The 19,974-nt window shown below is 39.6% G+C and overlaps 1 protein-coding gene across 1 annotated transcript in view; it reads left to right on the top strand.

Annotated features, from left to right (window-relative positions):
- The window catches only part of acot7 (acyl-CoA thioesterase 7), a 207,699-nt gene that overhangs the window by 102,481 nt on the left and 85,244 nt on the right, over positions 1-19,974 (top strand). The window contains exon 6 of the mRNA XM_034173174.1: positions 407-493. Within this exon, the coding sequence (XP_034029065.1) occupies positions 407-493 (87 nt within the window). The remainder of the gene's footprint in view (positions 1-406; positions 494-19,974) is intronic.

The following is a 19,974-nucleotide window of genomic DNA, read 5'->3' on the forward strand; positions in this document are numbered from 1 at the left end:
GGCTGATTAGTGTTAATTGTTAATAAGCAGTTGAACAGATGTACCTAATAAAGTGGCTGTTGAGAGTATTTCAAGACTTTTTTTGACATTGACTTGGGGTGTTTTTGACATTGCACAGGTCGCACATCTGACGGTCTTTCTTGCTTATTACAGGGATATATTGTGCTGTTTTGGTTGAAAGGTTATGTACTTTTTTAAGGTTATGACCAATTTTTTTCCTATTATGTATTTGTGATACTGCAGAGGATCTACGAACAGGTAAGTTGTTTTGCTCAGCACTTCACGCAGGTGTGCCGTTTTTGTCAGTGTTGCTTTCAATATGTACATTATGTATCGTTAGTTGTTTCGGACACAAATTGCTGAGGTTTTCATTTATTTTGTGTGTGTTTGTGGATTTGCATTGCAGAACAATACACAGTTGGCTTCAGCCAGTCCAGCCTGATCCATTTGGTGGGTCTTACAGACTGCACACTGCACAGTTATGTGCAAGGAGGTGAGTCCTGCTGCTCCTACATCATGTGTTCACAAAGGAAAATATCAAGTTCAAGAGATATTGCTTGAGTCCAAAGGCTAAATCTTTAATGGTCTATTAAGAGTAATTTGATATTAACCTTGAACTTAATGCCTCGAGGTAATGTGAAACTTAAAATGCTTTCCTCACAGAGGATCTGCTCTCTGCAGCTCGAACAAGCTTTTATCCTGCCACATTAAATCACGGTCATTAAACTGCAGAAAACAAGTTCAGGGAAAGCAACGTGTGTGCAGAGACAAACTAATCTAGTGACTAACAAAAATCAAACGTCTATCACTTAAAGACAGATTTTTTTTTTTGGAGTGCAGTGGTCTAAACCAGAGAGAAAATGCAAATGAATGATCTAATTTGACAATAAGTTAACATATGCTGTGACAGTCAAAGTGATGATACCAAAGTAGACACTGTAGATGGACTGGTGGTGGTGACATCTGTCTGTCTGTTGAAGTGTCTGTCTGTCTGTCGAAGTATCTATCTATCTATCTATCTATCTATCTATCTATCTATCTATCTATCTATCTATCTATCTATCTATCTATCTATCTATCTATCTATCTATCTATCTATCTATCTATCTATCTATCTATCTATCTATCTATCTATCTATCTATCTATCTATCTACCTACCTACCTACCTACCTACCTACCTACCTACCTACCTACCTACTGTGGGGCAAAAAAGTATTTAGTCAGTCCCTGATTGTGCAAGTTTTCCTACTTGGAAAGATGAGAGAGGTGTGTAATTTTCAACATGGATACACCAACTATGAGAGACAAAATGAGAAAAAAAAAATCCAGGAAATCACATTGTAGGATTTTTAAATAATTTATTTGTAAATTATGGTGGAAAATAAGTATTTGGTCAATAACAAAAGTTCAACTCAATACTTTGTAGCATAAGCTTTGTTGGCAATGACAGAGGTCAAACGTTTCCTGTAAGTCTTCACCAGGTTTGCACACACTGTAGCTGGTATTTTGGCCCATTCCTCTGTAACACCTCTGGAGTTATTACCTGTAGATAGAAGCTAGTAAATATAAGTCAGAAGACCAGGAACAACTATTGGAGGGCGAAGGTAGGTGAACACAAGACAACCATATGAAATGAGTATGATACCATGTATTGTATTGCAAGGGAGGGGAACAAAAAAAAAAAAAAAATAACATCACCACCAACAATAACCCATCAATATTTACAGTGAAGATGTGCACATTAATTGAGCTCAGTTTGTTCCAGGTAGGTATGAACCAAGAAAAATCAAAATGTCCACAAGGTCTTTTTCAGTCCGACTGGACTTTATGTCCAGTATTTTGCAACAGTTTCTATTCACTCACTGCAAATGTCCAGCTTGAAAACTGGAAATGGATGAAATTGAACAGCACACAATTGTCCAGAACAGGGTGAGTATGGGCAGTGGTGAACCGGAGTTGCAGTAGGTGGAAGGGAAGAAAGTAGGCTGCACCAGACTGTTGAAAAGACCAGTGCATTTAGGTTTGAGGCTCCTGGTAATTCACAAGCTCACCATCAGGGGGACCAAACATGAGGATAGTAAGGCCTAAATCAGGATACCTGGCCTGTATAAAATGAGCAGGTCCCAATAAAAATTCATGACAGTAATACAAAATTCATGATAAAGTACAAAGCTCAGATTACAACAATTCCCTGTATACACAATTCATACAAACTTGATATCAAAAGCAAAGAATTCCAATTCACTGAAAAACATTCAAAAATAAAATCAATATATTAGCATTCAAAATGGAGACTACCCAAAGATCATTCATTACTATGAGGCCTTTCTAGGGCCCTTGACCGCATGTTAGAATTTTAGCATAATTAGCACATGTAGCATTTTTAGCATTTGACAAAGTCAAAATAGTCATGCTCACCAATTCCAAGACAACATAAATTCCAGACAAGTCCCACAATCCTCAAGTTTAGGTAGCCTGGATCTAAAAGCCGTTACATTGAAAAGGTAAGTTACTACAGCAATTATAAATGTTTATTATTATTATTATTATAATTATAATAATAATTATTATTATATTATAATTATTATAAATGTTTTGGATATTTGTTTGCAAAGACTAACCTGTGCAGCAGCTGTACTCAGTTCCTCTCCCACACAACTCACAAGGAGAGGAAGTGAGAGCATTTTCCCTCCAAAACCTGTGACTGGCTGGAAGTAACCAAGTGACCGTGGTTGCCTTCAGGGACATTGAAAAATGTTGAAAATCTCAATTTTCCTCTGTACTAGTGAAAATACAACATAATTAATGATCTGATTTTTTTCCTCTGGGTTACACCTCCATGCAGATCTCCTCTTGAGCAGTGATGTTTTGGGGCTGTCGCTGGGCAACATGGACTTTCAAATCCCTCAATAAATTTCCTATTGGGTTGAGGTCTGGAGACTGGCTAGGCCACTCCAGGACCTTGAAATGCTTTTTACGGAGCCACTCCTTTGTTGCCTGAGCGGTGTGTTTGGGATCATTGTCATGCTGGAATACCCAGCCACGTTGCATCTTCAATGCTCTCACTGAAGGAAGGAGGTTTTGGTTTAAAATCTCACTATACATGGCCCTGTTCATTCTGCCCTAGTCGTCTTGTCCCCTTTGTAGAAAAACAGCCCCAAAGCATGATGTTTCCACCCCCATGCTTCACAGTAGATATGGTGTTCTTGGAATGCAGCTCAGCATTCTTCTTCCTCCAAACACAACGAGTTGAGTTTTTACCAGAATGTTCTGTTTTGGTTTCATCTGACCACATGATATTCTCCCAGTCCTCTTCAGGATCATCCATATGCTCTCTGGCAAACTTCAGACGGGCCTGGACATGTACTGGCTTAAGCAGGGGGACACGCCTGGCACTGCAGGATTTGAGTCCCTCTCTGCATAGTGTGTAGCCTTTGTTACTTTGGTCCCAGGTCTCTGCAGGTCATTCATCAGGTCCCACGTGTAGTTCTGGGATTTTTGTTCACTGTTCTCATGATCATTTTGACCCCACAGGATGACATCTTGTGTGGAGCCCCAGCTCGAGGGAGATTATCAATGGTCTTGTAAGTCTTCCATTTTCTTACAATTGCTCCCACAGTTGATTTATTCACACCAACCTGCTTGACTATTGTAGACTCACTCTTCCCAGCCTGGTGCACATCTACAATTTTCTTCCTGACGTCCTTTGGCAGCTCTTTGGTCTTGGCCATGGTTGAGTTTGAAGTCTGACTGAGGCTGTGGACAGGTGTCTTTTATACAGATGAGTTCCAACAGATGCCATTAATACAGGTAACAGGTGGAGGACAGAAGAGCTTCTTAAAGAAGAGGTTACAGGTCTGTGAGAGCCAGAAATCTTGCTTGTTTGTGGGTGACCAAATACTTATTTTCCACCACAATTTACAAATAAATTCTTTAAAAATCCTACAGTGTGATTTTCTGGATTTTTTTTCCCCTCATTTTGTCTCTCATAATTGAAGTGTACCTATGTTGAAAATCACAGACCTCTCTCATCTTTCTAGGTATGAGAACTTGCACAATCTAACTAAATACTTTTTTGCCCCACTGTATGTATGTATGTATGTATGTATGTATGTATGTATGTATGTATGTATCTATCTATCTATCTATCTATCTATCTATCTATCTATCTATCTATCTATCTATCTATCTATCTATCTATCTATCTATCTATCTATCTATCTATCTATCTATCTATCTATCTATCTATCTATCTATCTATCTATTGAATTACCTATCCATTTAGGTATCTATATAATCTGCCCATTGAGCTATTAAATTATTGATGCATCTAATGTCTGTGCTAGCTAGCTAGCTCTGTCTGATTCGGAATATTTTATGCTTGGTTCAGGCTAACTTTTTTATACAGTTGTATTCTAGGTTACAGCTCGCTAACATGTTAGCCACTGCCATTTTAGACATTGTTTAGGGCCCCTTCACACATAGTGTGAATTTGGTCAGTTTGCGTATAAAGTGTGCATGAAGCAGGAATCATGTGCCAAACATGTAAAATTGTAGCTGCCTCGTACACCTGTTGCTACATCTGTTTGCGCACACCAGAAAGACAGAGTGTGCGCTGTGCAAACCCATCGATCCCTCTCATGGCAGGTGTCAGCCAAATTCCAGCTGACACACATGAACATCTAACACCGCTTGTTTGTCACTTAGAAAATGTGTGGCCATTCGCACTATTAACACAACAGTCTGCAGACAATCACTGTTGTGCTGGCAGTGAAATTTGTCTAAGTGCCCAATGAGTGTGGCTTTGGTGTGTGCGCTAAACTGTTAGGAGGTGTGTCTGCTGACAGAAGCGGCTGTGAAGATTTGTTGATCTGGACATCCCTGCTGGACAACACGTAATGTGTTTGGACGGACATGGACTAACAACTGCCCACTGTGACGTGGTGTGTCTGCTTGCTGTCATCATGTGGACATAAATAAAAACATATCGCTTGGCGACGGGCTGCAGCGAGCGCGCACATGCTGCAGCCCATTGACAGGCTGCCCCCAGGTTGAAACGGACTGTCAGATCATAACACGGAGCGGGCAATCTGACTGTCACGTGACCCACATGAGCTCTATTCCACATGACGCAGTGTAAGTCGTGCAGCACACCGGCAGGACACACGCTAACAGATGTGGACATGATCAGAGCACACTGCTTCTCATTCATGTCATTTCATGACTATACATCAGTGACCTTGGGGCATCTACAGAGGAACACACAGATCATATTTGTATTGCCCGCTTGATAAATGCAGTGTTTTTATATGGTGTGTGATTTTATTTTTTTTAATACATCCATGTCCTTTCTGATATGAGGCAGTTTCCGGCAGCTTTCACAGGACAGTGACGGTAGCTCAGAGGTAAAGTTTCTGGCTGGAAATCAGAGCTTTTGGAAGGTGCGGGTTCAATTCCCGTGGGTGGCATGTAATTATTTATTTATTTATTTATTTATTTTCAACCACATCGCACAGCTGCTGTGAAAAGCTGCTGTGTTCCCATCACAGCATGCTGCATGTGTTTTTAATTTTTTTTTTACTTTTCTTCACAGCAGCTGCACGATGTGTAACTACATTGCACAGCTGCACGATGTGTAACTACATCATGCAGCTGTGCAATGTAGTTACACATTTTGCAGCTGCTGGCACGAACCATGTGCACGAACCATTGCCCCAGCATTGTGCACGCCTGTCTGTCGGCACGATGTTTCGTGGTGTGCTCATATGAGCCCTACTGCCGTGTGTCACACTGGAGTTGTATGTATTCGCACTATGTGTGAAGCGGCCCTTACATTTGTGCCATCAAAATGTCGGCAGTGCAGGTAGTTTAGTGGAAAAGTTGCTGGCCTTGCCAATATGTAGACCTGGGTGTGAATCCTGCTCATGTTACCTGCCTTTGTCCTTGGACAAGACACTTAATCTGCTTGGTTCCAGTCCACCTAGCTGTAATTGGGTCCCGGCCTTTGCTGAGGAAGTAACTTGCGTCGGACTACCATCCTGTCTGGGAGAGTCGTAGACTACTACTACTGCTTCACGCTACAGAATGTGGAGATGTACTTTGGCACCAACATCATCAAATGCCAACAGTAGCAAGACAGCATGAGTATCAAATTGAATCAGTCTTGTAATATGTATTGCAAATTATTCAAGTGAGTACACTGCCTCTGAGAAAATCTGGCAAAGTGATTGATTTTGCCAGATTGTGTTAGAATTTCCTCCCATTGACATTTGTGGAATTCTGACAAACCTATGAACATTAACAGTGGCTGTATTTGTTATTCTGGGTGTGTACTGAGTAGCCTAAACACGACCTGAGTGGGTAGAAGAAGCATCCCGCAGCAAAGAATTTACAATAAACGCGCCGACAGACAGCCAGGGGAGAGGGGGATTTATAGATTATGAGAGAGGATTCATAGCTGAACAAAAACATAAGAGAGTCAAGATGTGTTTGAGCTGGAGAGAAACATCTGAAAGCAGTGATCAAATAACGCTACCCTAAGCACATCAGATCAGTGGGATTTTACAAATGCACCGTGGCCACATGCACGTTTACATGCATTCACAGTATTTATCATCTTCCATCTATTTTGGTATGAGCAGTTTGTTTATGAATCACTAATGTGATTTTTGAGTTTTGGTACCTTTAGCATCATCTCCAGGCTGTAAGTCGGAGCAGCGCCTCCTGTGGTGACACGGTGGAGACAGAAAAATGCTGCCGAATTTAATCCAAAGTGGAACATCCTTGAAGAGATTTTATGGCCTTTAATGCTCCTGAATGAGTGCACCAGGTCTAGGAAAGTAAGAAATTTCTATCTGGTCTTGTCAGTGCTTTGGGGTTTTGCGTGTGTGTGTTTGTGTGTGTGTCTACTGGTGAAATGGCAGCCTGTGTTTTATTTCTGTGTTCCTGTGCTGACAGCATTCTCTCCTGTAATGAGCATGGTTATAAAGGTGAAGAACAGAATAACAAGGAAAAAGTTGAAGATGGACAGCTACTGTATGAAAAGAAGTATCAAGTAGAAAGTCTTGGCAATGGAAAATTACTTTTGCTAATGGTGGTTCCAGTATTTATATTTGCTGTAAAGCTCGTCCAGTTAATCTGTCGATTTGTTTTTAGACCTCCTTAAAATAGTTGTTTATTCAGTTTTTTTTTCTTTTTTTAGAAAAACAGTTCTTCTTAAAACACAGTTTAAAAACAAAATCACAACCTTTTATTTGCAATAAGTGAAAATATTTGTGAGAGATGTATTCGCATAAAGTGTCTTGTTGTGAATATAAGAGCCCTGGTTATAAAACACCCGCCTCCCCCGGAACCCCCCCCCCCTTTTTTTTTTTTTTTTTTTTTTTTTTCCTCAAGACATATTTTTGGAACAAGGCTTTCTTAATATCAGTTCTTTCTTAAAAAAAAAAAAAAATCAAGTTAAAATGCTTTTATTTGAAAACTATGCAAATATAAGCACATTTTATGGGCAGCCCCTCATTTCTTTCTTTCAATGTACTGACCCCAGACTGATAATATACCAGACAAACCCTGTGTAACATCACTCATAGGTTTTCTATAGACACCCGGAAGAACTGTTATGAAGCCCAAAAATTGCTGCTGTTTGTGTTGCCATGTTGGCAGCAGTTACTCTGCCTACGTCTTGGCCAACCCATATTTGGATAAAGAGGTGGAGTTTGATGTGGTTTGGACAAATGAAGCCCGAACATGCCTCCATCAATTTTTAATTTCAATTTATTTCATGGCTAAATCCTTTCAACTTCTGAGGGGGTCTGCTCCCCCAGACCCCTCCTCCTCTACACCACTTCATCAGGAAGCTGGATTTTATATTTTTAATTAATTTATGTCAAGTTGTAGAAATTTGAAATTTCAGTTTGAGTTTAAGGAAGATAACTTAGATAACTAGATTTATTTATCCAAAGTTGTGTTGCTGGTGTGTCACTCAGACAGCAAAATTAAGAGGTTATTTAAAAATTAGTCCTTCAGAGGGCAAAATTAAGAGGTTACACAGGTTTTATACAGAACAGAGGAGGAGTAAATTACCTGTATTTCTTTCCATCTGAGCGTCTTCACGTTATATCTCATGAATCAACAGCTGTCTGCTCATTTGAGATCACCAGAGAAACATGTACAGTGAGGAAAATAAGTATTTGAACACCCTGTGATTTTGCAAGTTCTCCCACTTAGAAATCATGGAGGGATCTGAAATTTTCATCTTCGGTGCATGTCCACTGTGAGAGACATAATCTAAAAAAAAAAAAAAAGAAAAATCCAGAAATCACAATGTATAATTTTTTTAAATAATTTATTTGTATGTTACTGCTGCAAATAAGTATTTGAACACCTACCAACCAGCAAGAATTCTGGCTCTCACAGACCTGTTCATTTTTCTTTAAGAAGCCCTCTTATTCTGCACTCTTTACCTGTATTAATTGCACCTGTTTGAACTTGTTACCTGTATAAAAGACACCTTTTCACACTCTCAATCAATCACACTCCAACCTGTCCACCATAACCAAGACCAAAGAGCTGTCCAAGGACACCAGGGACAAAACTGTAGACCTGCACAAGGCTGGGATGGACTACAGGACAACAGGCAAGCAGCTTGGTAGAAGACAACAACTGTTATGATTATTTATTAGAAAGTGGAAGAAACACAAGATGACTGTCAGTCTCCCTCGGTCTGGGATTCCATGCAAGATCTCACTTTGTGGGGTAAGGATGATTCTGAGAAAGCTCAGAACTACACAGGAGGACCTGGTCAATGACCTGAAGAGAGCTGGGACCACAGCCACAAAGATTACATTAGTAACACATGATGCTGTCATGGTTTAAAATCCTAAAGGGCAGCAAGGTCCCCCTGCTCAAGCCAGCACATGTCCAGGCCCGTTTGACGTTCACCAGTGACCATCTGGATGATCCAGAGGAGGCATGGGAGAAGGTCATGTGGTCAGATGAGACCAGAATAGAACTTTTTGGAATCAACTCCACTTACCATGTTTAGAGGATGAGAACAACCCCAAGAAAACCATCCCAACCATGAAGCATGGGGGTGGAAACATCATACTCTGGGGGTGCTCTTCTGCAAAGGGGACAGGACGACTGCACCGTGTTGAAGGGAGGATGGATGGGGTCATGTATTGAGAGATTTTGGCAAACAACCTCCTTCCTTCAGTAAGAGCACTGAAGATGGGTCATGGCTGGGTCTTCCAGCATGACAATGACCCCAAACAAACAGCCAGGGCAACTAAGGAGGGGCTCCGTAAGAAGCATTTCAAGGTCCTGGAGTGGCCTGGCCAGTCTCCAGACCTGAACTCAATAGAAAATCTTTGGAGGGAGCTGAAACTCCAAACCTGAAAGAGCTAGAGAAGATCTGTATGGAGGAGTGGACCAAAATCCCTGCTGCAGTGTGTGAAAACCTGGTGAAAAACTACAGGAAACGTTTGACCTCTGTAATTGCAAACAAAGGCTACTGTACCAAATATTAACATTGATTTTCACAGGTGTTCAAATACTTATTTGCAGCAGTAACATACAAATAAATTATTAAAAAAATCATACATTGTGAATTCTGGATTTTTTTTTTTTTTTCTTTTTTAGATTATGTCTCTCACAATGGACATGCACCTAAGATGAAAATTTCAGACCCCTCCATGATTTCTAAGTGGGAGAACTTGCAAAATCACAGGTGTTCAAATACTTATTATATATATATATATATATATATATATATATATATATATATATATATATATATATATATATATATATATATATATATATATATATATATAAGACAACCAGAATTAAAGGAGACATGCTGCTTTTAACAATCTGGACCTCATTTCTGGCATAAAATACGGTCGTTTACTCACCAATATAACTTTGGTGTCATTTTGAGTCTGTCTTTCAGACAATGCTTACAGTTTAAAATCTTAGTCAAACATTTTTCTTCTTCTACTAAGGTGGATTAGAACTTGGTGGTAGACAGTGCCAACTGCTGTACAGGAGAGACCTAGCCTGGGTCACTGATTTAAAAATGCAGCTCTTTTCAACCAGACATGTGGTGCTGTGACATGTCAGTCATCTAGGTCCAACAGTGTTGCCACAGTTACTTTGAAAAAGTCATCCAATTACTGATTACTCCTTGAAAAAAGTAACTGAGTTACTTTACTGATTCCTCAATTTTAAAAGTAACTAAGTTAGATTACTTGTTACTTTCAGCAGCTGCCGACAACAACACCCCCTTCCACCTCAACGTGAAAATAACCCGCTTTGCCAATACTCACTTTATAGTCACTCTTTCTTGACTTCAATGAACATAAATACTTGTTTAATAAAAAAAATAAAGACATCTTTCTTGACCTCATATTTATCTGTTGACAGCACTGTAACTGTAAAACCTACCTACATTGTTTGTAAATGTAATTATTAAATTCTTTCTAACATTTTTCTAACATTTAAATTCTTTCTAAACATTTTAGTTGTTGAAATTATTATTATTATTATTATTATAAGTAGTATTGGTAGTAGTAATAGTATGAAGTGTTTCACTGTGGCCTCAAAATTTGGCACTTCCTCTTTGGAACTCCATGTGCCATGAGCGAGCTGCGTGGTGCTTCGAGGCGCATCGCTTGTATTAATATTAAAGACTGCTCTTTAACCCACCTGCGCCGCCACTTTACGGAGCGCTTCTTCGTAAAAATTTCAAATTAAATAAATAAAATGAAACAGCCATGCCAGCCAGGGTGAAAGCAAGATTATTCAATAATTTCTGGACCAATTTGAAAGAAATCTGAAATAACTACAGTGGAATATAGAGTACATCATAGAGAAATTAATCTCATTTGTGTATATTCTTATATTAGTAGTAGAATATTAATGTCAAAGGTGGTTAGCGACTGTCATGTGACCCACCAAATTGAGAGAAAAAACATTTCCATTCTATAAATTTGCTCTTACAGAATATCTCAGGATGGAAAACTTGATGTGTAGGAAAAATCGAGGCTAATTAAGAAGGGATAAACTGAGACTTATGAAAGTGAGATTTCTAATTGAATCCCTAAAAGAATGCTATTTCTCATGACAAAGCATTCAGGCAGCAAAACTGAAGTCACGACTTTACTGAATACAGATTGACACAAAAAATAAAATCATTTTCTAACCTTTATTCAGCAATTTTTTTATTTCCCCACATCATTAACAGTACATATAATACTCACTTATGAAAGCTCACTCCAAAATCCTTTCTCAGCTTGTTGCTGCACCCGAACGCTGCACAAAATGGCATTTCAGATCACTTTAACCCAAGTTCAAGTCAGCGCATCATCAATTTATATTTAATCAAATACCTAACGATGCATAATAACGCTAAGCAAGATGGCGGCTGCCTGACAACAGCTCAGTGGCTGCATCTGCCATCTAGCGGATTCAATAGAAATTGATGGAACAAGCACACAGGTGACAGAGGTAAGGAAAAACTCCCTCTGATGATATTGAGGAAGAAACCTCAAGCAGACCGTACTCAGAAGAGTGACGCACTGCTTAGGCCATTCTAACAGTTATAAGATTTTTACAACGTTTTTGCCAAGCTGAAGAAAAATGAAACAGAAAAACCAGACTAACATCAAAAATAAAATGCATTATTTAGATGGGCACGAACTAATTGCTGCCACAGGCAGGGTTCGTCCAGTGCCCTGGGGTGCAGGGCCAGTGTCCATCCATTAGCTCATCATTGGGCCACAACACGAACTGTCCCCATGGAAGAGTACATTCCAATAGCAGACTGCAATGTGCTGCGTCAGCTTCAGCCAGGGCATCTAGTAGTCAGTCCAGCGCCTTGTGGTGCATAGCCATCAGCCTTGTGCGCCATCATCAGTGCCTCAGAAAGAAAGAAAAAGTGCAGAATTAGGCAGCCACAAATAACTGCACCTAAAATAGGAGTTCAGCAGCAGTAAATGGAAAGGGAAACAGAGAGAATACTAAGGTGCAGCTAGCCCTGAGCTTCACTAACAGACCCACAGTTTAGATGAAGTGAGGCCGAGACTGTTCTGCTTCTAATAAGATGAGTTAAAGGGATAAGAAGCACAGTTCCATACTATGCCAGTATGCTAGCCATACCAGAGTGAGAATAGATGCATCTTAAGTCTGGACTTGATAGTCTCTACAGAATCTGACTGTTTTATTGATGCAGGGAGATCATTCCACAAAACAGGAGCATGATCAAAGAAGGTTCTGTGGCCCACAGACATTGTATACGCTCAAGGCACACAAAGTAGTCCTGTGCCTTGAAAATGCAAAGCCCGGGCCGGTACATAGGGTTTAATTGGGTCAGCTAGTAGGCAAGTAGGGAGGTGCTAGTCCATGAACAATTTTATAGGTTAGTAACAGAACCTTAAAATCTGACCTCACAGAGACAAGAAGCCAGTAAAGAGATGCCAAAATCGGCATAATGTGGTCAAACTTTCTGCTTCCTGTAAAAATGCAGGCAGCAGCATTTTGAGCCAGGTGGAGACCCCTAATGCTGGACTGTGGTAAACCAGAGAATAGAACATTGCATTAGTCCAGTCTAAAAAAGACAAATGCATGAATCAGGGTCTCAACATCAGCCATAGACAGGATGGGACAAATCTTCACTATATTTCACAGATGGAAGAAAGCAGTCCTCGTAATATATCTAATGTGGAGGTCAAAGCAAAATGTGGGATTAAAAACTACCCCAAGGTTCCTCACTTTGTCAGTGTGATGTATGACACACGAGCCTAGGCTGTGCGTTAGCTGGTGAAACTGATGCCGATGTCTTGTCTAAGTTTAAAAGTAAGAAATTGCTGGACATCCAGCTTTTCACTGATGCAAGGCAATCCTCTAAGGACTTTGTGTACAAGATTACTAGCAGTTATCGGCATGTACAACTGAGTGTCATCATCATAGCAATGAAAAGTAATCCCAAAATGATGTTTGATATCAGCCTATAATTTTTCAGTAGACTATGCTCAAGGTTAGGTTTCTTACGCAATGGTTTTATCACTGCAGATTTGAACCATTTAGGAACAGATCCCAAGGTTAGTGACAGATTAATAAGAATTACAGACAAGCTAAGATAATAGGCTAGCCTCAGTTTGGGTATTTATTTAACTGTATTTTGGGGGACTAAGTGGTGTTTCTCATAACAGTTTTGCTTTGGTGTGGGCATTAAAAATGATGGCCTGCTTATTTTTCATTAACTGGACCTTATGTCATTAAGCTAGTGATAGGTGTTTAAAGTGTTCACATTAAACATCCAACAATTAAATCACACAATAATTTCACTTGATACAAGTACTGGCACACATACATCTTACATGATCCATTAGCAGAGTTAACCAGACAACAGGCCATATTATTAGAGATATCTGTAATGAAATGCTCAAAAAAAAAAAAAAAAAAAAAGCTTAGAGGCGATAAACAAGCTGTCACCCAAACCTTCCACAACCCTAACTTCATGGCTTAAAAACTCTTCAACTCCGAATGTTTGTTTTTTTAAATCGCCACTTTTTAAGCTTTCTGACTGATAGCATTTTTAGTGTTTTGTGCTCCCTCTGTTCTAGCTTAACGCTCTGCTACAGTGTTATTTCTTGGATGCTTGAAAGTTGTTTCATGACGACACTGCATTTATCACCATAAGCTTAAAGTTGGCATAATAACTTCTCCACCATCTCATATGGCATATTGTTTTTATGGTATGGTGGCGTGCTTTATCCCAACATTTTTAGTGAAAAGGGTTGCAGGTGGGTTTTGTTTTCATGGCAACAATATCAGTTAACAGCCTTAGAATGTGCACAGTGATTTAAAAAAAAAAACAAAAAAACAATACAATGCTGCCCCACAACATTTACACTTGTCCAACTGCTTCTGTGGAAAATTAGCGAGGCTGGCAGGTTAGCTTCAGTGCCGTGGTACACACTTGTTTCTTGGGTATTTGGTGCTACCTACTGCTCTGGATGTATCACAATGGAATATGACCCCACTTTTTTTTACATCTATTTGCAAGGGAAGAAAAAACACCACCTAGTATTTTTGAACAGTGGAGCATTTTAAAAAGTGCTGTTACACTAAAACAGCTCCTCACATCCCTGGAGGACCAGTTGAGCCATCACACAGTTAAAGAAAATAAATACTATTTTGCAAAAAACATAAAAATGTCAGTATTTTCTAACTAATTTTCCTCCAGAAAATCATATACTTGACTTGTTGGTTTAAATACACCTGATCAAAATTTTGGTTGTCATAAAAGCAAACTGACATTGGCAACACATCCAACATCTTATCAGTACAGAATGTGTGCTTGGTGTCAGTGGAGGTAAATCGCTTGTGGTGGGATGCTGCTGCCTCATACTGCTAATCGTATTGAGGTCAACAATGTAAAGAGGCCATTAGAGAGATACTGGATAGAGAAATGTTGACTATGGACGTCTGTGCGAAGCATCACAGTGGAACACAGAAACATCACATTTGTCATGGATGTCCTTTTAATTTGTAGACTTCACTGAGAAATGTGTCTAATTAAAAGCTCAATATCATACATGCTGTTTAGAGTATAAACAATGATCTCTGAGCAAATTATGGCTCATTGGGCAATTACACTAAATTTTGTTTTATGTCAAGCTCACAAAACGTTACAGTTCTTGTTCAAATTAACTCAAAGCCTAACATTCCAGATTGACCTTGTTTGTTTCACAAGACTTTCTTTCTCCCCAAAAGTGAGATGGTGCACAACACCTTACCATACCTGTTTACTGTTTAAAACTAAAGCCATTTGAATGACTTGTTCTTGTTGGAAGACAGCAATAAATCCATTGGCTGTCGAGGGAACACTCAGGTATGTGCTACCTGGATGACTGAGAACCTGGTAAAAGTCAGGCAAACTTCAACTGACTGCTCAGAGTTTCGCTCTTGGGGCCTACGTATATTTTCACTGAGGTCTTTGTAAAGTTGCAGCATTTGAGTCACTGAACAATGAGTTGGAATTTCCTGGATCAATATAAGATGCAGACTTTGAGTGAGTTCCTGGACTAGGACATTTAAAGTGTATTTGTATGTGGTGAAAGACAAACTTGTATCTGGGAAGAGCTTGTGGTGTCGGATATCTATGATCAGAAGTGTTTGGTGATGGTTATACCTTTACCAAACAGACTCCTCTTTAGAAGCTGTAATGTCTTTTTATTGGTTATTATAAGTGAAGTTTTTTTATGGTTCTTTTTTGGCTATTTTTTATTGTTTTGTTTCCATTTTCTTCTTTCCCTCTCTCCTGCACCTAAGAGCAGCAGCAGCTGGTTGTCTCACTGTGCACACGTTCTGCCACACTCTGTGCTTCCATTCAGTTTATAGCAACTTTTGCACCAACAGCTTGGATCTAAATTTGGAAAGATTGTCTGAGTAACCTGACAGGAATTGTGTGTGTCCTGCCAGGAGTTCATCCTTTCATTTCAAGTGCAGTGAATTTAAATGCAGAAGGAGTGAAGGCTTTACTCCTTCTGGTGTTTGAGCCACTTTCATCACTGTAACCGTCATTACAGCTACATTGTGTTTTGTGATCTTCCAAGTTGAATGTTAAAATATGAAGACCGTTAGCAAGCAGGGTTCACCTTGTTCTGATGAGCATCTTGTACTTTAAAATTCCGCATCGTTCGGCTGATGTCCTGCTAACTGTGTTGTGGGTGACAGGAGAGACTGGCTTAAGTCAGATATCTGGGTCACGTATCTATTATTAAAAATAAAAAACTTAGAAATCATGTGTACATAAGTATTCACACCTTTTGCTCAATACTTTGTTAATGCATCTTTGGCAGAAATTACAGCCTTGCGTCTTCTTGAATATGATGTCACAAGCTTGGTGCACCTATCTTTGGGCTGTTATATCCATTCCTCTTTGCAGCACCTCTCAAGCTCCATCAGGTTGGATGAGGAGTGTCGGTGCACAGCCATTTTCAGATCTCTCCAGAAATGTTCAATCAGATTCAGGTCTGGGCTCTGGCTGGGCCACTCAAGTACATTCACAGAGTTGTCCTGAAGCCACTCCTTTGATATCTTGGCTGTGTGCTTAGGGTCATTGTCCTGCTGAAAGATGAACCGTCACCCCAGTCTGAGGTCAAGAGCGCTCTGGAGCAGGTTTTTCTTCCAGGATGTCTCTGTACATTGCTGCATTCATCTTTCCCTCAATCCTGACTAGTCTCCCAGTTCCTGCTGCTGAAAAACATCCCCACAGCATGATGCTTGCACCACCATGCTTCGCTGTAGGGATGGTGCCTGGTTTCTTCCAAATATGACACCAAAGACTTCAGTCTTTGTCTCATCATACCAGAGAATTTTGTTTCTCATGGTCTGAGAGTCCTTCAGGTGCCTTTTGTCAAACTCCAGGTGGGCTGCCATGTGCCTTTTACTAAGGAGTGGCTTCTATCTGGCCACTCTACCATACAGGCCTGATTGGTGGATTGCTGCAGAGATGGTTGTCCTTGAAGGTTCTCCTCTCTCCACAGAGGAATGCTGGAGCTCTGACAGAGTGACCATCAGGTTCTTGGTCACCTCCCTGACTAAGGCCCTTCTCCCACGATCCCTCAGTTTAGACAGGTGGCCAGCTCTAGGAAGAGTCCTGGTGGATTCGAACTTCTTCCATTTACAGATGATGGAGGCCACTGTATTTATTGGGACCTTCAAAGCAGCAGGAATGTTTCTGTGTCCTTCACCAGATTTGTGCCTCGAGACAATCCTATCTCTGAGGGATACAGACAATTCCTTTGACTTCATGCTTGGTTTGTGCTCTGACTGTCAACTGTGGGACCTTATATGTAGACAGGTGTGTGTCTTTCTAAATCATGTCCAATCAACTGAATTTACCCCAGGTGTAGAAACATCTCAAGGATGATCAGTGGAAACAGGATGCACCTGAGCCCAATTCTGAGCTTCATGGCAAAGGCTGTGAATACTTATGTACATGTAAATCCCTTTGGCTGCTCCCTTGTTTTCACTCTGGGTCGCCACAGCAGATTCAAGTTGATGTTGTGTTGATTTGGCATCATTTTTATGTCGGATGCCCTTCCTGGCGCAACTCCTCATTACATGGAGAAAAGTGGCAGGGGTGGGGTTTGAAGCAGTAACATTCTGCACCGAACCCTGCTGAATATTTATGTACACGTGAGTTCTTTAAATTTGCAAAAATCTAAAAAAGAAAAAAAAAACTTTTTTTTACATTGTTATTATGGGGTATTGTATGTATAATTTTGAGGGGAAAAAAAGAATTTCATCCATTTTGGAATAAGACTGTAACATAACAAATTGTTGAAAAAGTGAAGCGCCGCGGATACTTTCCAAATGCACTGTACCTTAAATATCATTTGTTCACAGCTGTAAGTTATGCTTGTCAAGAGACATTGCTGTCCTTCCATCCGTCTGTCTGGCAAAACCTTTTGCGTCTTAAAACTCAAAAACTGTAAAATTCTCAAAAGCTAAATTTTGTTACATTAATACTGGGAGGTCAAAGATCAGCTGCCAAAAAAAAATCATGCATTTCTGACCTTTTTTGTGAATTTTTGGTTTCAAGTAGAAAATGTACAGAAGCCTTGAAATGCTCACATCACCCACTAGATGGTGACAAAGGCTGCTCAAATGTGTGGCAACAGCTTGGCTGTTTATTCATTTGAGAAGTTAACTTTTGGCAAAAATAAGTTACGTTGTGTGCCTGCTCTTGTGGGCAATTTAATAGGTTTTTATTCTAATCAAAAACAAGCTCATTCAGTCTGAGAATGAAACAATGAAGAAAAAAAATACACCAGTTTTAATTTGCAAGACATCAAATAATGTTGATATTGTTCTTAGAATTTGAACTAGAGTGAATACTGAAGAAGTGAGGATCAGATACTGTAGTTGATCATCACTTGATCAGTTGCTTGTTGCAATTTTCATATGTTACGTAGCTTAAAATCCTTTGACTTCTATTTCTGTTAAAAAAAAATTAATCTATAATTAAATTTCTGTTTTTCCTCACCAGCTGTAATTAATGTCACTAAAATACATCCGGTGGTGTATTTAACGATGCAGTTATTCAAACACTTTTTTCTTGTGGTAGTAGATTTAGTAGATGCTTGTTGCAGGATGAATGTGTTTTTGTGCATGAACAATTCAGCAGGCACTCGATATTAAAGGGCTCTGAGCAATATCTGGGAATAAAAAATGTGATCTTTACATGATGGGATCTTGCCAAACTATAAACCAATTTTGTTAAAGTGCCTCTGAGTGTTCTATAAGTCTCAACACAGCTGGAATGCTAAAATATACAAGAAAATATGTGACTTGTGGGACAGTTGAAGACAAGGTGGGTGGGAAGCTGCGTGGCAGTCATGTTAACCAGAGCTGTTTCTATAGTAACTAGTCATTCAGAGGCAGTTTGATTTTGCCCATGATTAAAGTGCTTGTAGGAGATGGGATGAGAAGGACTGAGAGATGTTGGGGAAGTGTCATGGCCTGGCCCTTTGGGGGCCAGCTGTTATGATTCTGGACCTTTTTCCATGTTCTGAGCCTCTGTGTCATGTCATATTATCATTGTCATGTTCATGTTATGACTGGTTTTGTTTAATTTATTCTGTGTGTATCTTTTCTTTGCCACATATTTAGTTTTGCTTATTGTTTGCTTTTACTCTTGGTCCCTAAAGTTACTTTAGTCTTAGTTTATTTCTGTTTATCACATTTATTGTATTAGGCTTTAGTCACAGGTTTTTGCTGTTATCTATCTTATTGCATTTTCTGGTTATCAGTTATCTTGTTTTCTTTACTGCACTATTCTATAGTCACCGGTTGCATTTATTCTTTGTTACTTTACATACTTTTGCCATTGTTCAGTTTCGTTCTAGTTTTGTTCAGCCAGTTTGTGTTTTTGATCATTAGTTTTCACTTGTTTATTTTGCTCATCAGTTATGCTATAATGTTGGGTTTTATTTTCAGTTCTTATGTTCATGTCTTTCCTGGTCCTGGTTATAGTTGTATTGTATTCTGTCCATGGTTTCTGTTATTGCCTCATCTTCTTTGATTGCCCCGGCACCAGGTCTTGTGTCTTTGTCTCTCACTGTGACTCTTTCTGCTCTGTGCACTATGCACTATGACACTTCCGCTCTTGCACCTGCTCACGTGTCTTTGTCTCTTTCATAACTCCACTTTGTTTTCCTGCCTTCACTATCTTGCCTCATGCATATCTTTGTTCACTTGTCACACCCCCTTCCAGAACTTTCACTGACACCTGCATCTTGTTTCACTGCCAGATCCTCATCTTTGTACACTTTCCAGCCCTGTTCCTCGCTCTGTTTTTGCCTGCATGTATTTTGACTCTGCCTCGTTTTTTGACTTTGATTTTGCCTTACCTCTGATAGTCCTTACACCGTGTTTTTTGACCTGTGCCTGTTTATTGTACCAAGTCTCAGCCTCTCGCCTTCTTTCTACCTTTGCCTCACTGCTGGACCACCTGTGTACCGAACCCCTGCCTGTTATTAAACCATTTGAACTTAATCAGTCTTGTGAGCTTGCATTTGTGTCCCTCTGGTTTGTGCCACGCCTGATAGGAAGATGTTGAAACTGATGAAGAGATATGAGGAAAATCACTTGTGCTTTGCTGTTGATGTCTGTTGCGTGCACTTAGTTTGTTAATACCAAATGAGATCAATTAATTAGTAATTCATCAGAAAAATAATGAAATACTTTGATAATAAAGTCGTTATTTGTCATTTATAAAAACGTTATTGTTACTATTTATCCATCCCCTCATATGCACAGTCAGAAAATTTAGACACTTAATTTAAAGCTGTACAGCCAAGTTAAAATTTCACAAAATGGACAACATTTAGTTTCTACTGAAACCAAAGCATTCTGATGTCAGTTTATTAAAATACCACCTCATTTTAATGCAGAGAACA

This window comes from Thalassophryne amazonica, chromosome 6, assembly GCF_902500255.1.
Source record: "Thalassophryne amazonica chromosome 6, fThaAma1.1, whole genome shotgun sequence".
NCBI lineage: Eukaryota > Metazoa > Chordata > Actinopteri > Batrachoidiformes > Batrachoididae > Thalassophryne > Thalassophryne amazonica.